The sequence below is a fragment of the Podarcis gaigeae genome (genome assembly GCF_964106915.1).
Source record: "Podarcis gaigeae genome assembly, chromosome: 4".
Taxonomy (NCBI): Eukaryota; Metazoa; Chordata; class Lepidosauria; order Squamata; family Lacertidae; genus Podarcis; species Podarcis gaigeae.
The window spans coordinates 104274165-104301247 of record NC_139677.1 but is presented as its reverse complement, the minus strand read 5'-3'; the positions used below and the strand labels follow the sequence as shown (position 1 = coordinate 104301247).

Sequence of the window (27083 nt, the reverse complement as noted above, 5' to 3'; positions counted from 1 at the left end):
CTCCTAGCACTAGGGGAAACCGGGGCATGGTGGCAATGTCCAAGGTGTGCACCTCCTGGTGCTGCTGGTGACACAGGACCAAGGTCCGAGTCTCCTGAGTAACGGCCCCCGAGCACAGGAGCCGTCCGTCAATTGCCTCCACCTGTACCGGTTCTGGCTTGTCCTGGAGTGGCACCTGATGATGGGCGGCGAAGGCAGAGTCCATATAGGAACGGGTTGCCCCTGAATCTACCAGAGCGTGGGTGAGAATCCAGCACCCACCAGGGGGATATAGACGCACCAGAACTATGAGGTGTTCCAATTCCACCGGTGAGGTCCCATCATGTGCTGTTTGGGACCGCAGGTAGCCTGGGCCATCGGCTACTGGGGTTGGCCATTTCCCTTGGCTGGCGTTTTCTCAGGACAAGATCGGGCATAGTGACCACTCCCGCCGCAGTAGAGACACAGGTTCCCCTTCAGACGCCGAGTATTCTCCGAGGTAGAGAGGCGAGGCCGCGCTGCCCCAAGCTGCATTGGCTCCTCCAGTGACTTGGCTGTGGCCGTGGAACTGCTGGGAAGGACCGGAGCCGGGAGTGCTGGAGGCCCTGAGCCTGGCTACGGTCCTCCAACCGATCGTCTATCTGCAGGCTCCGTTGAATGAGGGTGTCCAGCGTGGCGGGGTGATCCATCATGGCCAGCTGGTCCAGTATCTCATCTGAAAGCCCCTCGAGATACTGGTCCTGAAGGTTGCAGTCATTCCAGAAAAAGTCCTGTGCCAACAACCAAAATTTTGTGCCGTAGGCGGCCACTGTGGACTTGTCCTGTTTCAACCGCCGAATCGCCCGATTGGCTTGACTCCCCTTCTGAGGGTTGCCGAACGTGGTTTCCAGATGGTTGCAAAACCCTGTATAGTCTGTTAGCAAGGGAGAGTCTTGCCGGGGCAGCAGCAATGCCCACTTGGCCGCCCGGTCCTTCAGCAAGCTGTTCAGGAAGTGCACCTTGGTGCAGTCATCGGGGAAATTCCAGGCTCACCCCTGAATATACAGCTTAACATGGGAAAGCTGGCTGGGGACCCATCAAATTTCTCTGTTAGGGCCACTGGGTACTTGCCAGAAGCTGGGGCATCGGCCCCTGGAGCTGGTAAGGCATCCAAACGCTGCTGAAGCACTGTAACTGCATTGCTTAGCTGCTGAACGGTGTGGGTCAAGACCTGGTTTCCCTGAGCCAATGCCACCAGCCCAGCCGCCTGGTCAGACATGGCTTCTGGTTCCTCCTGAACGCACCCCAATGAAGGGGGAATGTGGGTGTGGCAGGAGCAAACTCTGCTGGTGCTGAAGGAATGGGTTTCCCAACTGACTGTGCAGGCAGTTTGAAAAGGGCACCAAAATCCCTATTTTTCCTTAGCTTGAGCTTTGAGTCAATGTATAAACAAAAACCCGGTTGTATAAACAAGTGCTCAGAGCCCCTCCATTATCAGTCCGTGACGGCAAGGATTGCCTTAGCTGTTCCAGTGGAGCAGTCTGGGTCTTATCTTACATCCTGACCACACTCTGACGCACAGACCTAGTCCGGGAACAGCGCCAGAGTGTGTTCTTAGAGTTGGTGACCTTTTGCTCCAAGATAAGAGTATAGGAACTGGAAAACCCTTTTATGGTCAGGAGTACAGGAAGGAAAACCCTTTTATGGTTAAGAGTACCGGAGCAAGAACATCTGTGATGTCAACCTGCGTGTGTAAGCTGACGTGGCTGGATTCCTGGGGAAGGGGGCAGAGGGTGCCTAGAGGATATATAAACTGCATGGAATCTCTCATTTCTTTGGACTTGCTGTGGACTGACCACGCAAGTGCCTTCTGCTATCCGGAGAGCAGAATAAACTCTTTCTTTGATTCAACCTCGGTGTCATTTGACTTCCTTCCTCCCGTCCGGGAGCAACACAGACCCCACAAGTCGGTAAAGTCCAATAAGGTTACAGTCCTGTGGGTTACCCGAGAGGCGAGGTCCAAGTCCAGTCCGTGGTCAAAGGTGCAACGTGGAGGCAGTTCGTAGTAGCTGAAGCTGGGTGCAGGGCAGGGAGTCGGGTGAAGTCAGGAAGAGGCTTGCAAGCAGGGAGCCAGGACGGGTCAGGAGCTCAGGCAGGAACTAGCAACCAGCAATGTTGCTCCCACAACTTGGGACTGGGGCTTGCCGACTTTTATCTGCCCTGAGGCATAGGGCGTCCCCGATCCTCTGGTGACTCGCCTCTCTATCCCTGAGCCTCTGCAGCTCAGGAGTCCCTGGAGGGTTACCGGACCCAGAGGCAACCTCAGCTTCCTCTGACGGGGCTGAGAGTGGAGCACCTGCAGGCAATGGGTCCTCCATCACCTCAGGAGACAGAGCAGACTCAGCTGGTGCCTGCACCTGAGGTTCCAGCACAGGTGAGGACCCTTCAGGCTCATGCCCCAGCCCTGGCTCAGCTGGTTTTGGAGGCGGGGAATCCTGTGCAGGCTGGGATCCCTCAGGTTCAGCATCCAAGTCTGAATCCCAGGCCATCACACCTTGTCAACAATGTGGAACTGTAGTAGTCCCCAATTTGGACTTTATGAACATATGTGGAACAGAAATGTGAAACATTTGGTCTTTATGAATGAACTGATTTATTGGGACTTCCGTCTATATTATTGCATTTCATGTGTTGTTTGTGTGCAAGATAAACATTTGATATTGTGATAAGAATATATAGAAGATTATTGTTTATGTGAATGCACAGCCGGTTACGTCTTGTGTGTTTGTCCATTTTTAGGAACAGCATTCCTGACCCAGATTTTCACAGGAAGTCCCTAAGATGATTCCCCTTTCAAACGGGATACGTGAACCTAGGCCAGTAAGGTCCTCCTCTCCGGCAGACGGACAACCCCTCTCCCAAAGCCCCTCCCTCCCCCACTTCCCCATGGCGGTCCCCCACACCTCCCATCACTCACCAGGATGGCTTAGGCCGCCTCCTGCTTGGAGCAGTTTTGGGTTCGGAGCCCCCTGAGCTTAGCTGCCTGGCAGTTCTGAATCACCTCTGGCAGTTCCTCACGAAGGGAGGGCTTCTCCACCTCTGAGAGTGCAGAGTGGGGGGCAAGGAGGGCAGGTCTGAGTCCCTGCTCTGGTTCTCTCCAATACTCACCTGTGGGGGAGGGATGTGCAACCCCAGCACATCTGCAAAGAGAAGGACATGGGGACAGGTGAGTCCGTACCTGAGCACCTGGAAAGGCTATTCCAAGAATTTTCTCCTGGATCCCAAGTCCTACGGCAGGGGAGGAAGGACAGCCCAAGCCTTGGGGGTGAATCCTGGCCTCCTTCAACAAGAATGTGGCTCCCCAGGCCAGGGGTAGGCAAACTAAGGCCTTGGGATGGGATGTGGCCCAATCATCTTCTCAATCTGGCCCATGGATGATTCGGGAATCAGTGTGTTTTTAGATGAGTAGAATGTTTCCTTTTATTTAAACTGCATCTCTGGGTTATTTGTGGGGTATAGGAATTTGTTCATCGCCCCCCAAAAATATAGTCTGGTCCCCCACATGGTCTGAGGGACGGTGGACCGCCTCATGGCTGAAAAAGGTTGCTGACCCCTGCCCCAGGCTAACAAGATGGTCAATATCTGGTTCCACTCCATTCTTTTAAAATTTAAATAACAAAATAGATCCCATCTTTCAGAGCATGTAAACCGCATGAGTGGAAAGACCGCTTCTCCACTCACAGAAATAGGACTATACTTCCTTCTCCCACCTTTAAAGTAAATGTGTACATAATGAAACCGAATCGACCCAAGTCATGGAGGAGAATCGTGGGATCGTGGCCTCTCTTGGTAAGGCTCCCTGTGGGAATGTTATAGCTGCCTGGAAATTCAAAACATACCTCTATGGGACCAACCTCATATATTTTCACGGAGCTCAACTGTGGCCCCTATATCACCTGGGAACTTAACACCCCCACAATAAACAGTAAATTACAGTTTTTTCTTTGAACAATCTTTCTCAAATTATTCCTTTTTCTACCATGATTGTGTTAGGATATTGATATTCTGTTCCACCTAAACAGATGTGAGGAGCTATTGTATGTCACATATCTGTTTACATTCCAGCACAGCTTGCTGGGAACTTCCGTTTGTGTATAGCTTTTGCCTCATGCTTCCTGCTCTCAGACATGAAGGAGAGCAGACATGTTTTTCTTTGTCTTGATCTATGCTGAATAAACTGCTTGTAAATATACTTTACATATGCCTGTGTCCACCCTTCTGTCATGCAGAGTTAATTACTCTGCTGATTAGAGGGTGCTCCAGCTTCTGAAGAGTTCTGAAGCTGCGGGTCGCTGTTTGATGCTGTTCTGAGGACTGGAGTTTGCCCGGTTACCAGCCGGTGTGCTGGAGCCAGCTGGGGGCCTGCCAAATGGCCCTGTTTCCCTTGGACGCATCCCAACAGATTGGGCTGGTCTGAACTTCAGAGGCCATCTTAATGGCAGTTTTTATTGTTCAGCTCTGGCCCTTGAGCTGATGCGGCTCATCTTGCCTTGAGCCCAGCAGAGTAAAATCCCAGAGTCCGCAAACGAAAGGATGAAGCCGGTATGGTGCTACATTGCGAAAAGCTTTATTGCTGAACTATGCTGAGAGCATACAAATATACATCTTGTCTCTGTGAGAAGCAGAGAGCAACTCTCAACGAAACGACAGAACAAAGAAACAGGAAACCAGTGAACGTCACACCCAGTCTCCCTTTCCCGTGGGAACCCAACAGTAACTTGACTGTGGAATGGAAACATAGTCCCATGACTTGCAGCTGCTGCTCAGTGAGGGAAACAGAAACTAACACTTAAATGTCAGCTTCAGAATTGTTAGGAAAGCTGAGTAGCTTCAGGTTTTTGTTTTTGCTCCTGTCAGTCTTGGGTTGACCAAAGAGAGGACTGGCAGCAAAGTTCAGGTGCTGCCAGCCAGAGAAGAAGCAGGCCTAGGGAGAGGAGAGTTAGCAGCGGAAGGCAGAGAGGAGGGGGAGAAGAACTGTCATCTGAGCTCTGAACAAAGGGGAGAAGGAAAAGAGAGAGAGAGTGACAGACAGCTGTGTGAGAGCTACAGGAGTGAGTCAGACGCTGGAATGCAGGAAGTATTCTCTGCCAAATTTAAAGATACTGGAAGAGAAGGTGAGGGCTTCCGTGCTGGGGAAGGGGGAAGAGCTCAGTCTGGGCAACTCCATCTTGTGGGGAGGACGATGAGCAGAGGAGCTCCGTCCAGGTTTGCTGTTTTAGCAATAAATCTGAAATTATTAACAGCCAGAGTCCTCTCACGTTTGTGGGAGAGACCAAGGACTGACATTGGAGATGGAGGGGATGCCATGACTGGGCCAAACAAAATCCATCCCAGAGAAGAGCTAGGCTTATGGAATCTAAGGTAGTAGTAGCAGTGATGATGATGATGGTGATGATGGTGATGATGGTGATGACACAATGGTACCTCGGTTTACAAACTTAATCTTTGCCGGAACAGGACTGTTCTTAAATCAAGGTACCACTGTAGTAATAATAATTATTTTTATTTCTACCCTGCCCATCTGGCTGGGTTGCCCCAGCTACTCTGGGCGGCTTCCAACGCATATATAATCATGAAACATAAATAACACCAATCTGATTCCATATACAAAGAACATTAACTTTAAAATGAACAACTTCTACTAGTGGCCAAAATTTTGGAAACCTTTTGTGAAAAGTGTATTTCTGAGGTTTGATGGCTCATAACACCACTTTTGTGTGGAGTAATACCATAAAATTATATAGCAACGGAAAGATAATTTAATGAAGAAAGTAATGCAATGACTTTTATGAAGGAGTATTTATTAGAACAGCAGTCATAAAGCTAAAACGTGAAACCTTTGGTAACCATTGGTAACCTTTAGCTTTAATTACGGCCTTACAACGCCTTCCCGTGAAGTGAACCAAGTTTTTAGTTTGCAGCTCTAATAATGGGAAACCAAGACTGAATTATTGCCTCTGTTAATTGGGCTTTATTGTTGGGTTGCCTTTGATTAACAAGTTTCTTTAGTCGGCCCGATAGATTTCCGATTGGGTTAAAGTTTGAGCTATTCCCAGGACATTCCGGCAGTGAAATATCATTATCTTGAATGCACCTTTTGCACACAGCAGCAACACGACATTGAGCTGAATCCTGTTGAAAATATATAAATGCTCCGGTATCTGGGAAAAGATCATCTGCGGAACACTTCAGTTTGGGCTAAAGTATTTCGTTTTATGTATTTTGGGGCATTTACATTCCCATTAATGACACAAATTCTGCCCACACCTTTTGCTGCGATACAACCCCAGATCATCACACTATCTGGGTGTTTCATGGTCGGTGTAATGCAAGTAGGATGTAAATCTTCTCTGATTCTTCTCGCGTATTTCATGCCATCACTACCAAGCAAGGAGATTTGGGTCTCATCGCTCCAAATAACACCGCCCCATTGTTCTACTGTCCAGTTAACATGGGTTTCATCTTTTCAACCTTTGCATGAGAGATAACAATGGCTTTTTCCTTGCACTCAACTTCCCATTACATGGCTCCGTGTCATCTTGTATACACCCAGATGATTTTCTTCTGTCATGTAGGCACAGTCTCTCCACTCGTCCATCGTCACTTGCCTTTGTGCACCTTTCCCTGCCTTAAAATGTCTGATGTTGTAGTGACTGAGTCTCCTTATACCTCTTCCAAAATATAGAAATGCCAGCTTTGGTTAGGTTTTCCCCAATCTCTCTTCTAATTTCTTCATAACTGTAGCCATGTTCACTTAATAGTACAATCTTACATCGCTTTTTGGGTGACCAGTCAACGTTTTGTGCTATTTCTATAATTTTATTATGTTTTACAACGTAAGCAAATTGTGCTTCATTTTTCTGGTTATTTGGCTATAATGTTTGATAGAATACGGTATAATTAAACAAACCTGGTTGAATTGCATTCTTGATAAAATCTTTCCATTGATATATAATTTTATATTATTACTCCAAAAGAAGCAGTGTTTTGAGCCATCAAACCTGTGAAATACACTTTTCTCCAAAAGGTTTCTGCAATTTTGACCACTACTGTATATCAAACAAAGCAACATTCAACGAAACATCAGAATCTCATAATAAATATGTTGGTTAATGACAAACAACACATGTAATGAACACACACCCAACTCCCTTCAGTTCTTCTCCATTTGTTCCTAAGGCTCTAATCCCTTTTTGTCTCCATTGCAGATTCTGATGAAACGGAAATTGAGAACAAAGGTGACCACGACAAAATCCCCAGAGAGGAGAAGCCACACAAAAATTTAGAGTGTGGAGAAAGCTGCAGTCAGAGCTCCCATTCCACTTCCCATCAACAAAATGTCATTGGAAAGAAACTCTATCAGTGCATGGACTGTGGAAAGAGCTTCCGTCAGAGCTCCCATCTCATTTCCCATCAAAGAATTCATACAGGGGAGAAACCCTATCAGTGTGTGGAATGTGGAAAGAGCTTCACTGATAGGTCCTCTCTCAATTCCCATCAAAGAATTCATAAAGGGGAGAAACCCTATCAGTGTGTGGAATGTGGAAAGAGCTTCAGTCAGACCTCCCATCTCACTTCCCATCAAATAATTCATACAGGGATACAGGGGAGAAACCCTATCAGTGTGTGGAATGTGGAAAGAGCTTCACTCACAGCCACAGTCTCACTTTCCATCTGGCTCCAATCTGGTGGAACACTCTGTCACAAGAGACTAGGGCCCTGCGGGACTTGACATCTTTCTGCAGGCCCTGCAAGACAGAGTTGTTCCACCAGGCCTTTGGTTAGGGCGCAGCCTGACTCCCTCCTCTGGCAACCTGCACAGAATTTTGCTTAACGGTTGCCATTAATTTGATTTTAATTAATTTTTATAATGAAATGTTTTTAGAATGTTGGATTATTTGATTGTTGTTAGCCGCCCTGAGCCCGGCTTCGGCTGGGGAGGGCAGGATATAAATAAAAATTATTATTATTAAAAAGAATAAGAGTTAGAAAGGGGGGAGCTGCTGAGCTGCCTGTTGCTGTCTGTGTCTCAAGACAAGATTGGCAGAACTGGAAAGTCCCTGAGAGTTCCTGATGTGGAGAGGACCCAACAGGAAGCACTTAATGCAATTGCTTTTTTGCCTGGAAGAATCTGGGACCAGAAAGAGGAGACACAAGAAGATTGGAAGAAATTTAAAGAATATTTAGCTAAATATTGTTATATTTGATAATGAGAAGTCACTTGGAAGTAACAAATAGGCTTAGGACTAAAATATGAACATGTTGTAAAATATGAAGGATTAGAATACTAATAAAAGAGACGAGGGTAGTAAATAGGAGATCATTTTATTAGAAATATGATTTTGGAGAACTGTTACAAGGTGATACAATGAAATTCAGTTAGGGGGGACTCGATAAAGTCAGTAAACAATGTAAGGTAAATTGGGTTTTGAAAGGAATAATTGTTTCTATGTTTTTCTTTTGTATTCTAATGTGTTCTCTTTTGTTGTGTTGTGTTGTGTAATGCCATTTCTTCTTAGAAATTTGGAAAAGCAATAAAAAAAATTTGAAAAAAAATATTGGAGCAAGCTACCCCCCAGGTTTTGTTTTTTTAAAAAAAATGCAACCTTTTATTCTTCCACAACTTGCCATACAATTTCTCTTTCAATTTGCCCTCTTAAAAAATTAAAAAATAAACGCACAAAGGTCATTGGAAAAACAAAAAACAAGAAAATACAAACGTGGATAAGTCCCATCTTTGCGGGCAAAATGGAAAAGTTTATTTGAAGCAGGTTTCCCAAACTTGGGTCCCCGACAGCTCCCGGACTACAGTTCCCATGATCCCTCCCCATTGGTCCTGCTAGCTAGGGATGATGGGAGTTGTAGTCCAAAAACAGCTAGAGACCCAAGTTTGCTTTAAAGGGAAAGTAGGCTGGCCCTGTGACACCCTCTGTTGGCTAATTGGAATTTATAGAGCGCAAAACGGCACTTCAACCTCTAGTCAGCTTCTAGGTGCTTTCTGCGCCACCTAGAGTACCCAGAGAATTGTGGCTTCTACTGGGAACACACATAGGAGAACAAATGAAAGACAAACACAAGGGGCAGGAAAAAACCTGGAAAGGGCCATACCAAATGGACATCCGGTGTGAAGAGGTCACTTTCCCCACTGCTGAACAATGCCACAGGTAGAGGAGATGGAATGCTAGAAGTGTTCTCCGGGGCAAGGGGAGCTGCTGGGAAATTGAACTACGGGCTCAAAGTATTACTTTCTAAAAAGTTGCCATTATAGGCATTGCCATTCAAATGGTGTGCATGAATCATGTGATTGATAGTGCAAGGCGGGCCTTACCTGGCCCCCACCAATATTTTATTCAAGTCGGCACCACTGGTCAGGTGATTTACAAATTAAATAAATACATAAATCACCTTCCTTTGCACATGTTCCAGCTTGTCAATATCCTCATTTATTCTTTTAAAAATTTATTTGCACTTCTTCTGAAAATTTTACAATATAAACATACAGGATGAAAGCATGGCTTTCTCACAAACAAATCAAGCCAGAGAAATCTCTCCTTTTTTATTTTTTTGGGATGGAGTTACAAACTTTGTTGATCAGGGAACTGCTTTGGAAGTAGTGCATCTTGATTTCAGTAAGGCTTTTGACAAAGTCCCCTGCGACATTTATGTGAGGAAGCTGGTAAAGTGAGGCTGAATGAGGTAACTGTTAGGTGGATTTGACTGACCGAACCCAAAGAGGACTCCTTCATGGTTCTTCCTCATCCTGGGGAAAAGTGACCAGAGGGGAGCTGCAGGGTCTTGATAAATGACATGGATGAAGGAAATGAGGGGATGCTCAGCACATTTGCAGATGACACCAAACGGATCATAATGGCACCCTCTCTCTTCTTCAGCAACAGACAGGGAGACAAAGAACAGTGCAAAAGCACAGCAGAGCAGAAGAGATAAGACTGACTTCTGTTCTTACACTTTCCTAGCCTAGGAAAGTAAACAGGGGCATGTGACATACTATCCACATATCCAGCAACGGGAGGAGTGAAATGCTAACACAGCAGACATGATTGCAGGTGATGTAAGGAAAAAAAACCTGCTCCTTTTTCCTTATGGGGTACCCAAGGGCCCTTTTGTAGGCTGTCGCAACTGAGAATCCTGGCGGGATTTAAGCTGAACAAGTTAAAGACTAAGGTTCTTGAGAAAAACTTAACACCGATTGAGAAAGAGAGGTTTCAGAAGGAGACGGGTTTAACACTAGCTAAGAAAGTAAAATACCTGGGGGTTAACATGACTGCTAAGAACTTAAATTTATTTAAAGACAACTATGAGAAATGCTGGTCAGAAGTGAAAAAGGATCTTGAAATATGGTCAAACTTGAAGCTTTCCTTGTTTGGTCGAATTGCTGTTATAAAGATGAATGTATTGCCAATAATGTTATTTTTGTTTCAATCATTACAAATTTTGGACAAAATGGATTGTTTCAAGAAGTGGCAGAGAGACATTTCTAGATTTGTCTGGCAAGGCAAGAAGCCCAGAATAAAATTTAAAATATTAACTGATGCAAAGGACAGAGGTGGATTTGCCCTACCAGACCTTAAACTTTATTATGAATCAGCAGCATTTTGCTGGTTGAAAGAATAGCTGCTTCTTGAGAACACAGACATTTTGGATTTAGAAGGCTTTAATAACGTCTTTGGGTGGCATGCATATTTGTGGTATGACAAGGTTAAATCACACAAAGCATTTAAAAACCATATTGTCAGAAGAGCATTGTTTAATGTCTGGATAAGATATAAAGATTTACCTGAAAATAAAACCCCAAGGTGGTTATCACCGATGGAAGCGAAGGCTCAGAAAAAGCTCAATATGGAGGCCAAATGGCCAAAATATTGGGAGATTTTGGAACAGGAGGGTGACAAATTGAAATTGCAGAGTTTTGAGAAATTAAAAGACAAAGTGCGAGATTGGCTTCATTATTATCAAATAAGGGAGGCTTACAATTTGGACAAAAAAAATGGTTTCCAGGTGGAAAAATCAAAATTGGAAACAGAACTGCTAGATGCCAAATCTAAGATATTATCAAGAATGTATAACTTGCTGTTGAAATGGAATACTCAGGATGAAACGGTTAAATCTGCTATGATTAAATGGGCACAAGATGTTGGACATAATATAATGTTTGCTGACTGGGAACAGTTGTGGACCACAGGTATGAAATTTACGGCATGTAATGCCTTAAGAGAGAATATTATGAAAATGATATACAGGTGGTACATGACACTAGTCAAGCTTGCAAAAATATATCATTTGCCCGATCATAAGTGTTGGAAATGTAAAGAAAATGAAGGTACATTCTTTCACCTTTGGTGGACGTGCCCAAGGATTAAGGCTTTCTGGGAGATGATCTATAATGAATTGAAAAAGGTATTTAAATATACCTTCTTGAAGAAACTAGAGGCCTTTCTCCTGGGCATGGTCAGCCAATTGGTGCCAAAGAAGGACTCAACTTTATTTATGTACGCCACAACAGCAGCAAGAATACTCATCGCAAAGCATTGGAAGACACAAGATCTACCCACCTTGGAAGAATGGCAGATGAAAGTGATAGACTATATGGAACTGGTGGAAATGACTGGCAGAATCCGAGACCAGGGAGAAGAGTTGGTGGAAGAAGATTGGAAGAAATTTAAAGACTATTTGCAGAAACATTGTAAAATCAATGAATGTTAAAATGATGTTGGATTGAAATGAAACGGCTTTAGCAACAAGGTTAAAAAGAATATGTAAAAATGGATTGATAATCAGATGAAAATATGAATTTATAATATGTTAAGATATAGAATTAAGAAAAAACAAAAGAGGGAAAGGATTTGCTGAATTAACCATGTGAGTTGGAATACAAAAAAGGGAGGTGTGAGGAGGTCAGGAAAAATCGATCTGTTTTTAATCTGTTTTTTTATTTTCCATGTATTTTGTATTTTTCCTTTGTATTTTTGTACCTTTCTATTGTTATTTTTTCTTTTTTCTTTGTTTACTCTGTAACTTTTTTCTGTTTGTTAAACTTCAATAAATATCATTTTAAAAAAAAAAGAGTCCTGGCAGCAGGGAGCAGGTCTGAGGGATCCTCTCCCTCATTCATAGCTGTCAACTTTTCCCCTTCCTTGCGAGGATCCTTTTCGGAATAAGGGAATTTCCCTTTTAAAAAAAAGGGAAACGTTGACAGCTATGCCCTCCCTGCTCTTGTTTCCTCCAATAGTCACCATTGCTGGATGAAGAAAGCCTGCGGCACATCTTCAAGAAGAGAAAAAGAAGTAATAAATGAAATAAGAAACTGAGAAAATAAGAATCCACTGACTGCCTCGCCTTGTCCTCCGTCAACTGCCACCAACTGCTCTCTCCTCCACTCGCCTCACTGCTAACCCAAAATGGCCGCCTGCAAGTCTGTGGCTTTTACCGGTCCTTGTTACCATGGCAACCCCCTCCAACCTGGACCTGGGCCCACCTGGCTCCACCTATTGGGAGATGATGTATAATGAAATAAAAATGTTTAAGATAACCTTTGTTGAAAGACCAGAAGAATTTTTATTAGATATTTTAGGGCAGGATTTACCAAAAATTAAGAATAATCCATTCATGTATGTGACAACAGCGGCCAGAATTTTTCTAGCTCAAAGATGGAAAGGCGATGAAATACCAGCAAAAGAACACTGGCAAGAAAAGTTGGTGGAATACGCTGAAATGGCGAAGCTAACTGAGAGACTTAAAGATAAAGGACAAAACTGACTTTTAAAAAGATTGGGAACCTTTTAACAATGTGTAGAAATGAACTCACTGGCAGGATTTGAGTGATACACTTACAGAGGACAAATACAAATAGAAAATACAATTATGAGGTAAAAATGAGAAGGAAGAGACAAATGTTATTACCTTCATTTTAATATATAAGGAATACAAAATTATAAGCAAAAGAAACAGAGGTGTTATAAACCGGGGGGGGGGGGGTGTTAATTGAAATTGTACAATGTAATTTGAATTTTTGATTATATTAAAATTTCTTTAATTCAGATATTAAAAGTGGCTCCTCTTACTTAAGGGCCCCACAGACCTCATGGGACACCAGAGCAGATTCCCTTGTTGCTTTTTTTAGTCGACCAGCAATGGGGGTTGCATTTCCTTATTTACAGGAGGGCTGTTGCTAAAGCACATGACATGCTCTTCACACTTAGTTATCTATAAGGAGCACAGGCACAAATTAGTGTGTGTGTGTGTGTTTGTATTTGCAAACTACCCCAGTCCCTGAGCGCTGAGATTCCAGGGGTCCCAGGCGCTTCTCCAGATTCAGTTTCCTTGGAACAAAGGTCAGTGGAGACTGGGGCGTCTTTATGATATCTAGTTTTATTTACTCGTATACACAACCTGCGTGTAGGACGGAGGGGCTCACAGCATCAACACTCAAACAGATTGCTTCTACATTCGTCACAGCTTTGGCTCCGGCACAGAGCAAGCTGGTTTCGGGGTTTCCCACAACTCTCTCTGGGTCTTGCTTTTCTACCTAGCAGCCAGGTGAGATGGGAGGGGGGAGGACAACCCCCCCATTAGCTGCAGCTCTTGCAACCCAGCTCCTTCGTTGGGGATGTTGAGGAGGACACTCTATGGCCAGCAAAGGCCCTTGTCGTGCCAAGAAACTTGTCTGTGGGAATCGTGCATCCATAATGCTATGGAAAGGGTGAATGTCTTCTAGAATTCTCTGGTGTCGCCAGAAGAGGAAGCCGTTCTTTTCAGTTAGGTCTGTCATCAACTACAGAGGATGATCAGCCTTGGGAGCCTCTTGGGGAGATGGAAGTGATGAAAGGACTGAATCCATGAGGGAGAGCTACTTGCTCCGAGATGGGGGAACCTTCGGGCAAAGGCCAGCAAAGAAGGGATGCTGTTGGCCGCTGGTTTCCGCTCTTCCCCATTGTCACAGAGGGCGTAACATTGGAGGTCCTGCGGGAGGAAAGATGCCTCGGAGTCAGGGGCCAATCTGGGCCAAAGCGGCCCCCACTGCCCTCACCACGGAGTCCCTGGCACTCCTGGGCCATGAGGGTTGCCAATTTTAGTCTTGGACCAAACTGGGGGTCAAACTGTCAGTATTTCTTTCTCCCATTGCTAGTGTACCATGATATCCATGTTTACACCTTCTGTACTGTCTGTGTAAGAATCGAAGTCAGTCTGTAAATCACTTCCATCCTTTGTTTCCTCTTACTCTGACCGAGGATTTTCGGCTGTAAATAAAGCTTGATGTCACATTCCACCACAGTTTGCAGCACATCTGCAAGGAGAAGGACATGGGGACATGTGAGTCCGACCCTGAGCACCTGGCAAGGCTCTTCCAAGAGTTTTCTCCTGGATTCCAAGTCCTACTACAGGGGAGGAGGGACATCCCAGGCCTTGGGGGAAAATCCTGGCCTCCTTCAACCAGAACATGGCTCCCCAGGCTAAGGAGATGGTCAATATCCGGTTCCACTCCATCCTTTTAAAATTTAAATATCAAAACAGATCCCAACTTTCAGAGCATGTAAATCACAGGAGTGGAAAGACCGCTGCGCCACTCACAAAAATAGGACTATACTTCCTTCTCCCACCTTTAAAGAATACGTAAGGAATCCGAATCGACCCAAGTCTGCTTTCCTCCGCCAACCTCTTCAAGCCAAAAGACAGCACTTCCCCGTCCCCGGGCAAAACCCCCTGGCCTTTCATTGGTAGACTCGCCACCACGCCTGTGGTGTTTACCTCACAGGGACTGACTGAGCAGGCGGCGAGATGCTTTCAGCCTCAGACACTTGGTGGGTTCTGAAATGATCATGCAGGCCAGATTCACGACCCTGACGGGCTGGATTCAGGCCAGGGAACGTAGTTTGAGGACCCCTGTTCTACACTGATGGGGACATTCTGCATTCCAAGCAGATGCTCTAGGGCTCCCCGTATTTCCCTAGTCTTTCAACATGCTATCAGCAGCCATGGAGATTCCACCTTCCTCTTTCGAAAGGAGAAAACTCACCTGATTAATAATAATAATAATAATAATAATAATAATAATAATAATATATTTATACCCTGCCCATCTGGCTGGGTTTCCCCAGCCACTCTGGGCGGCTTCCAACAAAATATTAAAATACAATAGTCCATCAAGTATTAAAAGCTTCCCTAAACATAATAAGAACAACCATCCATTTCTGGAAAGGGAAATGGCATACTTTTGTATATTAGTATAAAAAGCATGCATAAGAAGGTATTACTCATTTATGATGAGAATGGGATTTATTTATTATGATATTCGCTGGGTTCCTCCTTGGGAGCCAGTGCGATTGTTTCAGCAGGGCTGGAACTCAGGACCCGCTGCCTTGAGGGACACCTAAGAGCAGTTGGGCAGGGGAAAGGTCTCCCTTGGGAGGTGGGGGACTCTCCTTCCTTGGAGGTTTCTAAGCAGAGATCGGACGGCCATCTGCTATGGATGATTTAGCAGAGATTCCTGCATTACTGGGGGTTGTAGTAATAATAATAATAATAATAATAATAATAATAATAATAATAATAATAATAATAATTATACCCCGCCCATCTGGCTGGGTTTCTCCAGCCACTCTGGGCAGCTTCCAATCAAACACTAAAATACAATAACCTATTAAACAGGGCTGCCTATTTAGGGAACTAGACCCGGCCCCCTCTTGCTTCGGGTTGGACTAGATGACCCTGGGATCCCCTCCTCTCTCTCCACTCCTGAATTCCAGGAGGAGCTTCCTTGCCTCCTGCAAAGCCCTTTTCCCTGCAGGCTCTTCCTCTGGTTTCTGGCCAAGAGCCTCACCCCCAAAAGGATACCTGGGCAAGGGCGGAGCCGGGGGAGCAGTTGCCCCCCTAAATCCATAAGAAATAATAAGAATATGAGGCTCTGCCAAGCGAGAGAGGGCTGAGCTGGGTGGACTCGGCTTGGCAAGGGTTAAAGGGAACCGAGCTGCCTTCCTAGAGAGGACAGGAAGCAAGGGGGGGCAGGTCCTCCCGAGCCAATCCCCCTCCCTCCCCAGTCCTTTCCTTGCTTTGGTGTCTCTCCTGCAAGGGCTGCCTCGCTCTCCCCTCCTGGGATCTGGTGAGTCTCCTCTCCCCCCCCCCCCCCAGAGGGTGCAGTGGGGAGAGGGGGGGTCCCAGGGCTGCAGCAGGGGAGGGGGCCTGGGGGGCCTGATCTGCTCCTGCGGGGGGGGGGGGACACCCCAAGTCAGGGAGGAGGAGAGGGTCCAGCCAGGGAGGGGCCAGGTCTGCCACGCTCTCCTTCCTGCAGATCAGAGGATCCCAATCTCATTTGGCCCTCCGCTCCCCCCCTTTCAGAAAAAATCTCCCTTCTTTAAACAAAGGAGTCCCTGGGACTTTAACTCTGTGTGAATTCGCTCAGCCTCATTGCACAACAGAGGAAACATCTGCAAATGGTTTTCCAAAGCTGGACGAGGAGGTGGACTAGCCCCCCCCCCAAAAAAAACAGGGAGGGAGGAAGGAAAAGTAGGAAAGAGAGGCCAGGAATAAAGAGAGGGATCCCAGGCCATAGTCTGGCTGCTGCATTGGGGACCAGTTTCCCAGTGTCTCCCAGGGCAGCTCCCCACAGAGGCCACTGCAGCAATCCCCTCGCACCCAGAGCATGGCACCCCAGGACCACATCCTCTCTGCCCCAAAGGGAGTGTAGCTGGAAAACCAGCCGGAAATGGGCACTGCTACTCACTGAGCCTCCAGGGACCTTGGCATCAATGGCTGTGTTTGCGTTAATAATAATAATAATAATAATAATAATAATAATAAAAGAATAAAAAATTACCCTCCTAAATTTCAAGGGAGATGTCTTTGGCCCTGCCCACTTGGCCCTCAGGGGGTTGGCCAGATACATACCTGGCCCTCAGAGCAAAGAAAAAGGGACCCCGCCCCAGAAGTCTATTCTGAGAGTGGCAGAGAGTCCAAGTGCAAGAAAAGGAGACAGAAGCAGCGGAGTGGGTGTAGGTGTGGGGGGCAACTCCTGAGGACCCCCAGGTGAGGACCCCCACTAGAACCAAGCATCCATTTTTCACAAGATAGAAACGACTCCTTTGTCAGTAGGTTCCGACGTCTTCAATTGACTGGAATGATGGAGAAACCAGGTTGATTAATCTGACAGAAATCCCTTCATTTGCCTCCACATTTTGCATTGCTAGAAGGCTAGAGACTTGTTTCTTCTCTTTCAAAAAGATAGCTCATGGTCTGGGATGTGGTACAGTCATGCTTGTTCAGGGAACCATTCCCCCCCTGTCCTACAAATTCTGTAACAGAACAATGTATTTGCTTTGTAGGATTTGCTAGAGCTTCTCATTTAGACGGACAGAACTTGGCAGAAGACCAAAGGGTTCCTTCTGATCTCTCAGAGGCTTCCTGAGAGCACAGATGGATGAGCGAGACTCAGCTGGCCCTGAAGCAGGAAGAGACCATGCCATCAAAACTGGGAGCAGTGGGGGGTTCTGGGAAATCCCAGTGCAGAAGATCCTGGGTGAGGAGGACACTCTATGCTCAGAGGTGCAGAGCCAGCAGTTGAGGCAGTTCTGCTGCCAGGAGGCCAAAGGACCCCAAGAGGTTTGCAGCCGACTCTACCACCTTGACCATCAGTGGCTGAAGCCAGAAAGGCACACGAAAGCTGAGATGCTGGACCTGGTGATCTTGGAGCAGTTCCTGGCTGTCCTTCCACCGGAGATGGAGAGCTGGGTGAGGGACTGTGGAGCGGAGACCAGTTCGCAGGCGGTGGCCCTGGCCGAAGGTTTCCTCCTGAGTCAGGCAGAGGAGAGAAAGCAGGTGAGAGAGACTTTCCTCTGGATACTCCCAAGGGGCTCCAAACATGACAGAAAACATCCCATAATGGTCTGCTGATGGCCCATCCTTTTTCTTGGAAGACATCCATGGGATGAGATCTCACACCCTTCAAGTCTTTGTCATTCTCTTTCTAGTATTTCTCCCCATTATCTGTTTTGAATCCTTGTTTCTTTCTCAGGGAAAGGATCTCTTTGCAGAAATGGACCTGGATTCCTGTGAGGCAGAGAGGCCTCCGTTGGACACCAGAGAGAGGCCACTGGGTAAGGAGGAAGGTGGTTTTTCTCTATCTGGTCTCATTCTGTTGGTTTCCCAACTCATCTGAGGGTTCTTTTCATCTTGTTTTGGGGGGAGACAGTTGGGACCAAGGGTCCAGAAGAGGGGAGATGTATTTTTTCAAAACAAACATATGAAATGGGCACAAACGTCCAAATACTCTCAGTAGGTAAGTCCTTCTCAAAGGCCCATCTGCAGTTAGAGATGCCCTGTTTCACCTGTGAGAGAAGCCGGCACTCCTGGCGTCCTGCTTACCATTTTTCTCTTGCAGGTGGCAGAAGGATGCCGGCAAGACTTCCTGATCTGTCTTTTCCTGGGGGCAAAAGGGAAGCAGCGGCTGTGGAACCAGATCAGGTCAGGGGAAGCTGCCTTGTGGGGCCAGAGGCCGAGGGATGGAGCAATGTCATGGACTGGTTGGGCACAGAGGAATGGTGGGAGGAAGCAGCCGGGGAACCAGGAAGGGAAGATGGCTGAGAGCCCAAGAAGTGGAGGTAGAAGAAGGATGGGCGATTAGAGGGGGGAAAGGGAGAAGCCTGGGAAGAGGAGGTGTCAGAAGCTGAAGGGGAAACAGGGCTTAGTGAGCTGGGAGACTCTGTGGCAGAATGCAGTGCAGAATCAGAGGCAGAAGAGGAAGGAGGCGAGTGTGAGAGGAAGGTCGAGAGGCTGAGGTGAGTCAGGAGGAGGAGGAGCCACTGGTGGCTCCCTCTCCTTCTGCCAGAAGCCACCCTCCCTGCTTGTCTCTCAGAGCCAGGAGACCCCCTGCAATGCAGGAATCTCTGCTAGATCATCCAAGACAGATGGCCATCCAAAAGAGGCTTATTTTATTTCTAGATTGATAACTGAATGCAAAAATTGGTTTCTAAGCAGTGGACAAATGAGAAATAATAGTGGCCTGGATTCACCTAACCAGCCCCATCTACTGCAAAATGGGGCCTGTCTCCAATTCCTGCCCCTCTCCATGCCCCCATGAACCCCTGGAATTTGACTCTAGACCATTGGGAGGGAACCTTCCCAGAACGGCTCACGAGGAGAAAGTGGATCCTTCCATTGGGGAAACTGGAATGCTTGCCTAGGCAGAATGACTTGAATAACACAAGGTGGAGTACAGCTTATTTGCACAAAAGCGAATACCCATAATTTAAACTTAGAATAAAATAAGCATCCATAAATAAAATGTGCAGCAAAGCAATCCTATTGAAACAACTTCTCTGTGTGAGTGCCTGAGGGCCCTGCTCCTGCCACTCACCACCTGGCCCAGGGCGGGGCTGAAGCCTCATAAGGATAGTTGCTGTTGTTGCTGCTGCTCCTGCTGGCCAGTAGGACTCGGAGCGGCGCAATGTTCTTTTTAAAAATTTCTTTTTTCCCTTTTCATTACTTTTTTTGTGGGGGGTGGGATGGATGTTTGGTTGGGTTCGGGAATTTGTTTGATTTTAATGTGTTTGTAATTTTTACAGTTTTTTGTTTCTATTGTTTTATTGTGGGTTCTTTCTTTTTTTTAAGAGTTTTATTTTGTTCTTAAGGGGGGGGGTCAGGGCTGCCGGGGAGTGGGCCACAGCCCACAAAATAGCTGGGGCATGTTCCATGGGGGGGATGCACTGGGACAACCGATCTCAGTGATCACGGGTAGGAGGAGGAGTTACGCTAAGACTAGACCATGTCATTACAGAGGAGGCAGGTTTAGTCGTTGTTGGAGGACTATCCCTGCCTCCGGGTCTGGTCCTGACTGGACGGATACTAGAATCAGCAAGGGATACCCACATGACCTGAAGGTGCTGCTGTGCAATGCCAGGTCAATGATTCATAAAACCACTGCCATCCATGACTTGATCATGGATGGAGGACTTGACCTGGCATGTGTAACAGAGACTTGGTTGGATGAAGCAGATGGGCCTGTCCTTGCCGCTGCTTGTCCACCAGGTTTCTCTTATGTACAGCAACCCAGGCCTTGTGGGCGGGGGGGGGGGGGGTTGCAGTTCCATGGTCAGATCACTTCCTTTTTTAAAAAAATAATAATACTTATTAAGGTTTTGAAAGGTTACAAAATTAAAGAAAAAGAAAAGAAATAAAGAGCAAAAACACAGAAAAATAAAAACAATTAAGAAAAAAAAAAACAAATCAATCCTTCCATAACTTATCTTTCATTTGCTTGTTTCCTTGACCTCCTCACACCTCCCTTTTTTGTATTCTAGTTCAATTAGCTATTTCAGCAAATCCTTTCCATCTTTGTTTTTATCCTAATAATTTATCTTAATATAATGTAACTTTACATTCTCACTACGTAACAATCTATTTTTACCTAATCTTTTATAACATTTCTGCTAAAACCACGTAACTTGATTCCAACATCGTTCTAACATTCCTTAATTTTACAATGTTTCTGTAAATAAACTTTAAATTTCTTCCAATCTTCTTCCACCGACTCTTCTCCCTAGTCTCGGATTCTGCCAGTCATTTCCGCCAGTTCCATGTAGTCCATCACCTTCATCTGCCATTCTTCCCGGGTGGGTAGATCTTGTGTCTTCCAATACTTTGCAATAAGTATTCTTGCTGCTGTTGTAGCATACATAAAAAAGTTCTATCCTTCTTTGACACCGATTGGCTGACCATGCCCAGGAGAAAGGCCTCTGGTTTCTTCAGAAAGGTATAATTAAATACCATTTTCATTTCATTATACATCATCTCCCAGAAAGTCTTAATCCTTGGGCATGTCCACCAAAGGTGAAAGAATGTACCTTCAGTCTCTTTACATTTCCAGCATTTATTATCAGGCAAATGATATATTTTTACGAGCTTGACTGGGGTCATGTACCACCTGTAAATCATTTTCATTATATTCTCTCTTAGGGCATTACATACCGTGAACTTCATAACCGTTCCCAGTCAGCCATCATAATATTATGTCCAACATCTTGTGCCCATTTAATCATAGCTGATTTCACCGTTTCATTCTGAGTATTCCATTTCAACAGCAGGTTATACATTCTTGACAAGTTCTTAGTTTTGGGGTCTAACAGTTCTGTGTCCAATTTTGATTTTTCCACCTGGAAGCAACCCAGGCCTTGTGGGCGGGGAGGGGGGTTGCAGTGCCATGGTCAGACCACTTCCTGGTGCAACTGGACTTCTCCGTGACCCTTCCCCTCTGTATGGAGGTGGGACCGATTCAGATGGTCCGCCCCCACCACTTAATGGCTCCAAATGGTTTCCAGAGAGTGGTAGGGGATGCTTTATCCCATGTTGATGGCCTTTCAGCTGATTCCCTAGTGGCCCGCTGGAATGTGGAGTTAACCAGGGCTATTGACTGTTTGGCTCCGAAGCGCCCTCTTCGATTGCATGGAGCCCAGACAGCCCTGTGGTTTTCCACGGATCTGAGGGAAATGAAACAATCAATGAGGAGGCTAGAGCGCCGGTGACGGATAACTCTTTCTGAAGCTGACCGGACACGGGTTAGAGCTCATTGTCGAGCCTACCAAGTGGCGGTAGCAATGGCAAGGAAGACTTTCTTCGCCACCTCTATTGCATCTGCAGAAAACAGCAGCAGGAGACTTTTTCAGGGGGTTCACAATTTAGTGGAACCACCTGCTACATCGGGGCCCAGTATGGGCCACATGATCTCCTGCAATGATTTTGCAAAGTTTTTTGCAGATAAAGTTGCTCAGATTCAGGAAGAGGTAGACTCCACCGTGAGAGCAGGGCCGGGGCGGGAGAGTGCTAGTGTCCTGTCTAGTCAGGTTGTGTGGGATCAGTTCTAATCTGTTACCTCCGAGTATGTGGACAGGCTGCTTGGACAAGTGAAGCCAACCACCTGTCTCCTTGATTCTTGCCCATCCTGGCTTATAAAAACTAGCCGGGAAGGGCTGGGAGATGGGCTTTGTGGGGTCATGAATGCTTCTCTCTGTGAGGGAGCCTTCCCAGACCCGCTGAAAGAGGCGGTTATCAAACCGCTTATTAAAGAACCATCTTTAGATGCTGCCAATATAGCTAACTATCGCCCAGTCTCAAATCTTCCATTCTTGGGCAAGGTGATTGAGCGAGTGGTTGCTGAACAACTCCAGGCACGCCTGGAAGAAGTGCACCATTTGGATCTCTTCCAGTCGGGATTCAGGCCTCATCATGGGACTGAAACTGCCTTGGTCGTCCTCTCCCCCATGCTTTTCAACATCTACATGCAGCCGCTGGGAGAGATCATCAGGGGGTTTGGGCTGGGTGTTCATCAGTATGCAGATGATACCCAGCTCTACCTCTCTTTCAAATCGGAACCAGTGAAGGCAGTGAAATTTCTGTGAGAGTGTCTAGAGGTTGGTTGGTTAGTTAGTTAGTTAGTTAGTTAGTGCTGGTGTATATAGTTATTCAGTTGTGTTTTGCACAAAGACTTTTAAGAATAAAACTCTGCAAGGATATTCTCGTGGACTCTTTTTGTGCTGACAAGAGTCCAAGGACCAGGCTGAGGAGACAAAGGGAGGTCAGAACCTTTTCCTCCTTTTTTTGCTTTTTACAAACACTGACAGGTTATGGGCCCAGTGTTTCTGAGCATGTGCAGAGTGCAAAACGACTGACAGCATCTCAGCAGGGAGCTGGTGAGTCCTGGTGGTGTACGAAGCCAGTGGCTGTGCGTTGGAGCAGTTGGTGGCAAGCTGTAACTGTCTGCAGTGACGCTGGAGCAGCTAGGATCTAAGGATCAGCAAAGCACTCAGTGTCGGCTACTGGAACTGTTTGAACTGCTAGAGGACCACAGTAGGCGACTCACAAAGCGGCTACACCAGTTGCAGAGCCAGACGGGACCTGAGGGTCAACAGAGGCAGCAGCTAGCAGCCGGTGAGTGCCAGCCAGGACCATCCAGTTGGACTCTAAAGAGAGAGTCAGGAGAGATTGCTGGAGGCCTCACAGAAGGGGCTCAACAAGCACCAGCAGAGATGGCAGATTTCCAGTCTTCCCAAGTTGTAAATATTGGGGGGAGGCATCCCTTTTGAACTTCTCTCAGAAAACAACTGGCTGAGTTGGTAAATTAAAATGCAGCAGTTATTAAGGAGAGATGGACTATGGGACTGTGTTGAAACTGAGGTTTTGAGACAGGACTCTGCTGAGAAAAAACGGCTGGATGAAAGGGCCCGTGCCCAAATTATGCTGTGTTTGAGCAACTCTCAGTTATTGCATGTAGCAAATGCCAGCACAGGGTTTGAGTGCTGGAATTTATTAAGGGCAATGCATGTCAGAGAAACTGCTGGAACTATAATTTCTCTGACCAGAAGGCTGTTCAGGACTATTATGAAAGAAGGTGAGAGTTTGGCAACTCATCTTCAAACGCTGAAATCTCTGTTTCTTCAACTACAGCAGAGAGGAAAGCGTTATGATGAGACTGACCAAACATACATTATCCTTTCAAGTTTGCCTGAAAGCTGATTGCCCGTAATTAATAGCATGGAGAGTATGTGTCCCCGAGATCTGACCCTTGAGTATGTGGTTGGCAGATTGAGCGAAGAAGCAGAAAGAAGGTCAGATAGACAGGCTGAACTCCAAGAGCGGAGGAGTTACAGTCGAGGGGGCCAGCAGCAGAATCTGCCAATGCAGTTTGTTTCTGCATTTTCTCGAGAGGAGAGGAAGATACCTCAAGGAACATGGTTGCTGGACTCTGGGAGCAGCAGGATTATCTGCAACAGTCAGGAGGACTTTAAGACCCTGGGGAAGCCAGCTGATGGAAAAGACTCAATCTATCTTGCTGATGGTCATAGAAGCAAGATTGATGGCCAGGGAACATGTTTCCTGCAGTGCTTGAACACTACTCTACCAGAGACTCTGTTTGTCAGCAGTTTGGACTATTGTTTACTGTCTGTAAGCTGTTTGATTAATGCAGGGTATAGTGTTAAGTTCACGCAGGATGGCTGTCTGATAAAGAATGGAACTCAGGTATGTGGCCATGCAAAGTTGGAAAATGGGTTATATGTAATGCAGGACAAGCCTGTTAAAGCTGATAATTTACCAGTTCATAAGGGGTGTGTACATGAACTGCACAGAAAACTGGGTCACACCAATTTCCGTGCGCTTTCAGAGATGCAAAAGGTGTGCAAGAATCTAAAAGTAAGTAGCTGTAACACTTTCCTAGATTGCAATGTACGTAAAATGGCCAAATCTAAGAGGAAGCCTGTGGCTTCTAAAAGTGACAGAATATCTAAAGAGTCTTCTGTGTGAAAGACGTGGGGCTGTGATACAGTCAGTAAAGGACTGCCTGCTAGTGGATGCAGGATTGGGTCACAACCATAGGCTGTGGGGCGAGGCTTTTCTGACAGCAAATTTTTTGATTAATAGAACCTGGTCTAGCTCTATAAAAGATATTCCTTATCGTGTGTTGTTTGGGAAAGAACCAGAGTGGACAGTGCTCCATAACTGGGGTTCTTGGGCACATGTAAATATCCCCAAAGCTCAGCGCCAGAAAGGGGGTGCTAGAGCGCAGAAACTGCGGTTTGTGGGATATCAGTCCTATGGCAAAGGGTGGCGTTTCAATTTACGCCCAGGACGCGTGGTTCTGTCACGAAGCGCAGACTTCGCTGACCAGGACAGATGGACTGCGATCCATGCCAACCCAGATTGCCTACTGCCCCTGCAAGTAAGAGAAGAGGCTTCTTCTCAGCCATTGGTAACACAGGAGCAGGATGAGGAGGGGGCACAGATTTCCCCAAAAGATGTGGCAATAGATAATACTTCTCTAGAGGAAGAGGAAGAAGAGCCAGAGATAAGGGGAGAAGAAGAAGTAGTTGTGCCTAGGCGCTCCCAGCATTCAAACAAGGGTGTACTTCCTTAGCGTTTGACCCTAGGAGGAGTGAGTATGCAATGTGAGTTGTGTGGAACCACAAAGTTATAATGAAGTCTTAGACTTACCCCCTGGGGAACGTGCTTTGTGGGAACAAGATATGAAAGAAGAAATGGACTCTTTTAAATGTAACAAAGTGTTTGAGGTCATAATGCCGCCACCTGGTGGCAGAGTGGTGTCATGCAAGTGGGTTTACAAAAGGAAAACCCTTGCATCTGGGGAAACACGTTTTCGAGCCAGATTAGTAGCCAAAGGGTTCACTCAAATTAAAGGGGAGAGTTATGATGAAGTGTTTTCTCCCACTGTAAAGAGTGAAACCTTTCATTTAATGCTTTCCATTGCTGCTGTAAGACAACTAACAGTGCACCATTTTGATGTTGATGCTGCATATCTGCATGCAAATTTAGACCATGAAGTGTTAATGAGATAACCTCCTGGGTTTGAAGAGGAGAATGGTGCAGTCTGGCGTTTGAAAAAAGCTGTTTACGGTCTCAAAGTGGAAGGTGTTGGAACCAGTGTTTAAATGAAGCCCTTGTAAAACTTGGATTTAAAAGGAGTGTGGCTGATCCATGCCTGTACACCAAGGGGACAGGCAACAAATATCTAATGCAGTGTTTCCCAACCTTTTTTGGGCAAAGGCACACTTGTTTCATGAAAAAAATCTCGAGGCACACCACCATTAGAAAATGTTTAAAAAATTAACTCTGTGCCTATATTGACTATATATAAAGTGACTCTCTTTAATAGGAATCAAATAAACACAAATAAAGTATTTTATAATTACTTTATTATGAAATAGTAAGTAAACAGAAATATGAAAAATTATAAAATACTTTATTCAGTGAACCTGTGAGGGCCCGCCCTTTGCGGCAGCCGATTGGCTGCCGCCGTGGGCAGTGAATATTAATGATGTATCATTTTTGTGCTTCATGCTGTGGCCACAGACATGTGATCTGATGGTGAATTTGGGGTGACCCAATGCAAAAATCCTGAGAATCCCTGTGGATCCATGTTTTGTAACCACGTTTTTGCACCATTGCAGCCCCAGGCAACAGTGGGTGTGTGATTTTGGGGGGGCAGGCTGTAGCCATGGACATGCTATGTGATCTGATGGTGAATTTGGGGTGACCCAATGCAAAGATCCTGAGGATCCATGTTTTGTAACCACATTTTTGCACCACTGCAGCCCCAGGCAACAGTGGGTGCGTGATTTTTGGAGGGCAGGCTGTAGCCATGGACATGCTATGTGATCTGTTGGTGAATTTGGGGTGACCCAATGCAAAGATCCTGAGGATCCATGTGGATCCATGCTTTTAAACCACATTTTAAGTGGGGAGGGAAGGAAAAACACAGAACGGACAAGGAGCACGAGAGGGATGTGCAGAGAAGCAGCTGGCTAAGAATGCAGGAGAGGGGTATAACGGGGAGGGAGGAAAGGAAGGCAAAAGTTTTCCCTCACCTACTCACCCAAGCCAGCCAGCTTTCTAGTGTGCCGCGGAACACCGGTTGGGAAACACTGATCTAATGCTCTTAGTCTTTGTTGATGATTTGCTTGTAGCAGGGAGTTCCACAGATGAGATCCAGAAGCTCACAAGTCAACTGGAAAAGAGGTTTAAGCTTAAAGCCTTAGGGCCTGTAAGCAATTACTTGGGAGTAGAAGTAAGGCAGGAAGCAGATGGAAGCTTCCTATTGAGCCAGAAAGAGAAAATTCTTCATTTGAAGGCATGGAAAACTGCAAGCTAATTCAGACTCCCATGACACCAGATTTCCCAAAGACAGTGTGACAGGATGTGATGATGAATTTGATCAGCCTGAGTTGTATCACTCAAAAATAGGATCACTATTGTATTTAAGCCAGTGGTCAAGGTCAGACATTGCATGTGCTACAAATGTTCTGAGTCAACGTGTATCTAAACCCAGTACTGCTGATTGGTGTGCTTTGAAAAGGCTTATCAGATATCTAAAGGGGACATTAAATGCATGTTTGAAGATATCTAGTACACAAGACGAAAAACTATAAGTATTTGTTGATGCGGACTGGGAAAGCTGTGTAGCTACCAGAAAATCTACAAGTGGAATGGTTATGATATTTGCCAATTCCATAATTGGATGGAGGTCAAAGAAACAAGGATTTGTTGTGACCTCG

At 45.9% G+C, this 27083-nt stretch overlaps 2 protein-coding genes across 5 annotated transcripts in view; both read left to right on the top strand.

Annotated features, from left to right (window-relative positions):
• The window catches only part of LOC310843306 (uncharacterized protein), a 110647-nt gene that overhangs the window by 79707 nt on the left and 3857 nt on the right, over positions 1 to 27083 (top strand). Inside the window, exons 1-4 of one of the 4 annotated variants that reach the window (XM_083736434.1) lie at positions 16047 to 16132; positions 17352 to 17844; positions 18041 to 18122; positions 18407 to 18489. The exons of 2 other annotated variants lie outside the window; for them this stretch is intronic. In XM_083736434.1, coding sequence (XP_083592560.1) covers positions 17443 to 17844; positions 18041 to 18122; positions 18407 to 18489 — 567 coding nt within the window. In that variant the 5' untranslated portion in view covers positions 16047 to 16132; positions 17352 to 17442. Of the gene's footprint in view, positions 1 to 16046; positions 16133 to 17351; positions 17845 to 18040; positions 18123 to 18406; positions 18490 to 27083 lie in introns of those variants that run through there. One more of the 4 variants, XM_083736433.1, reaches the window with a different exon arrangement.
• Positions 3774 to 9203, top strand: LOC310842785 (uncharacterized protein; the record flags this gene model as incomplete). Its single annotated transcript, XM_083734924.1, has 3 exons — positions 3774 to 3807; positions 7227 to 7642; positions 9183 to 9203. The coding sequence occupies 3 exons, from the start codon at positions 3774 to 3776 to the stop codon at positions 9201 to 9203; spliced, it is 471 nt and encodes a 156-aa protein (XP_083591050.1).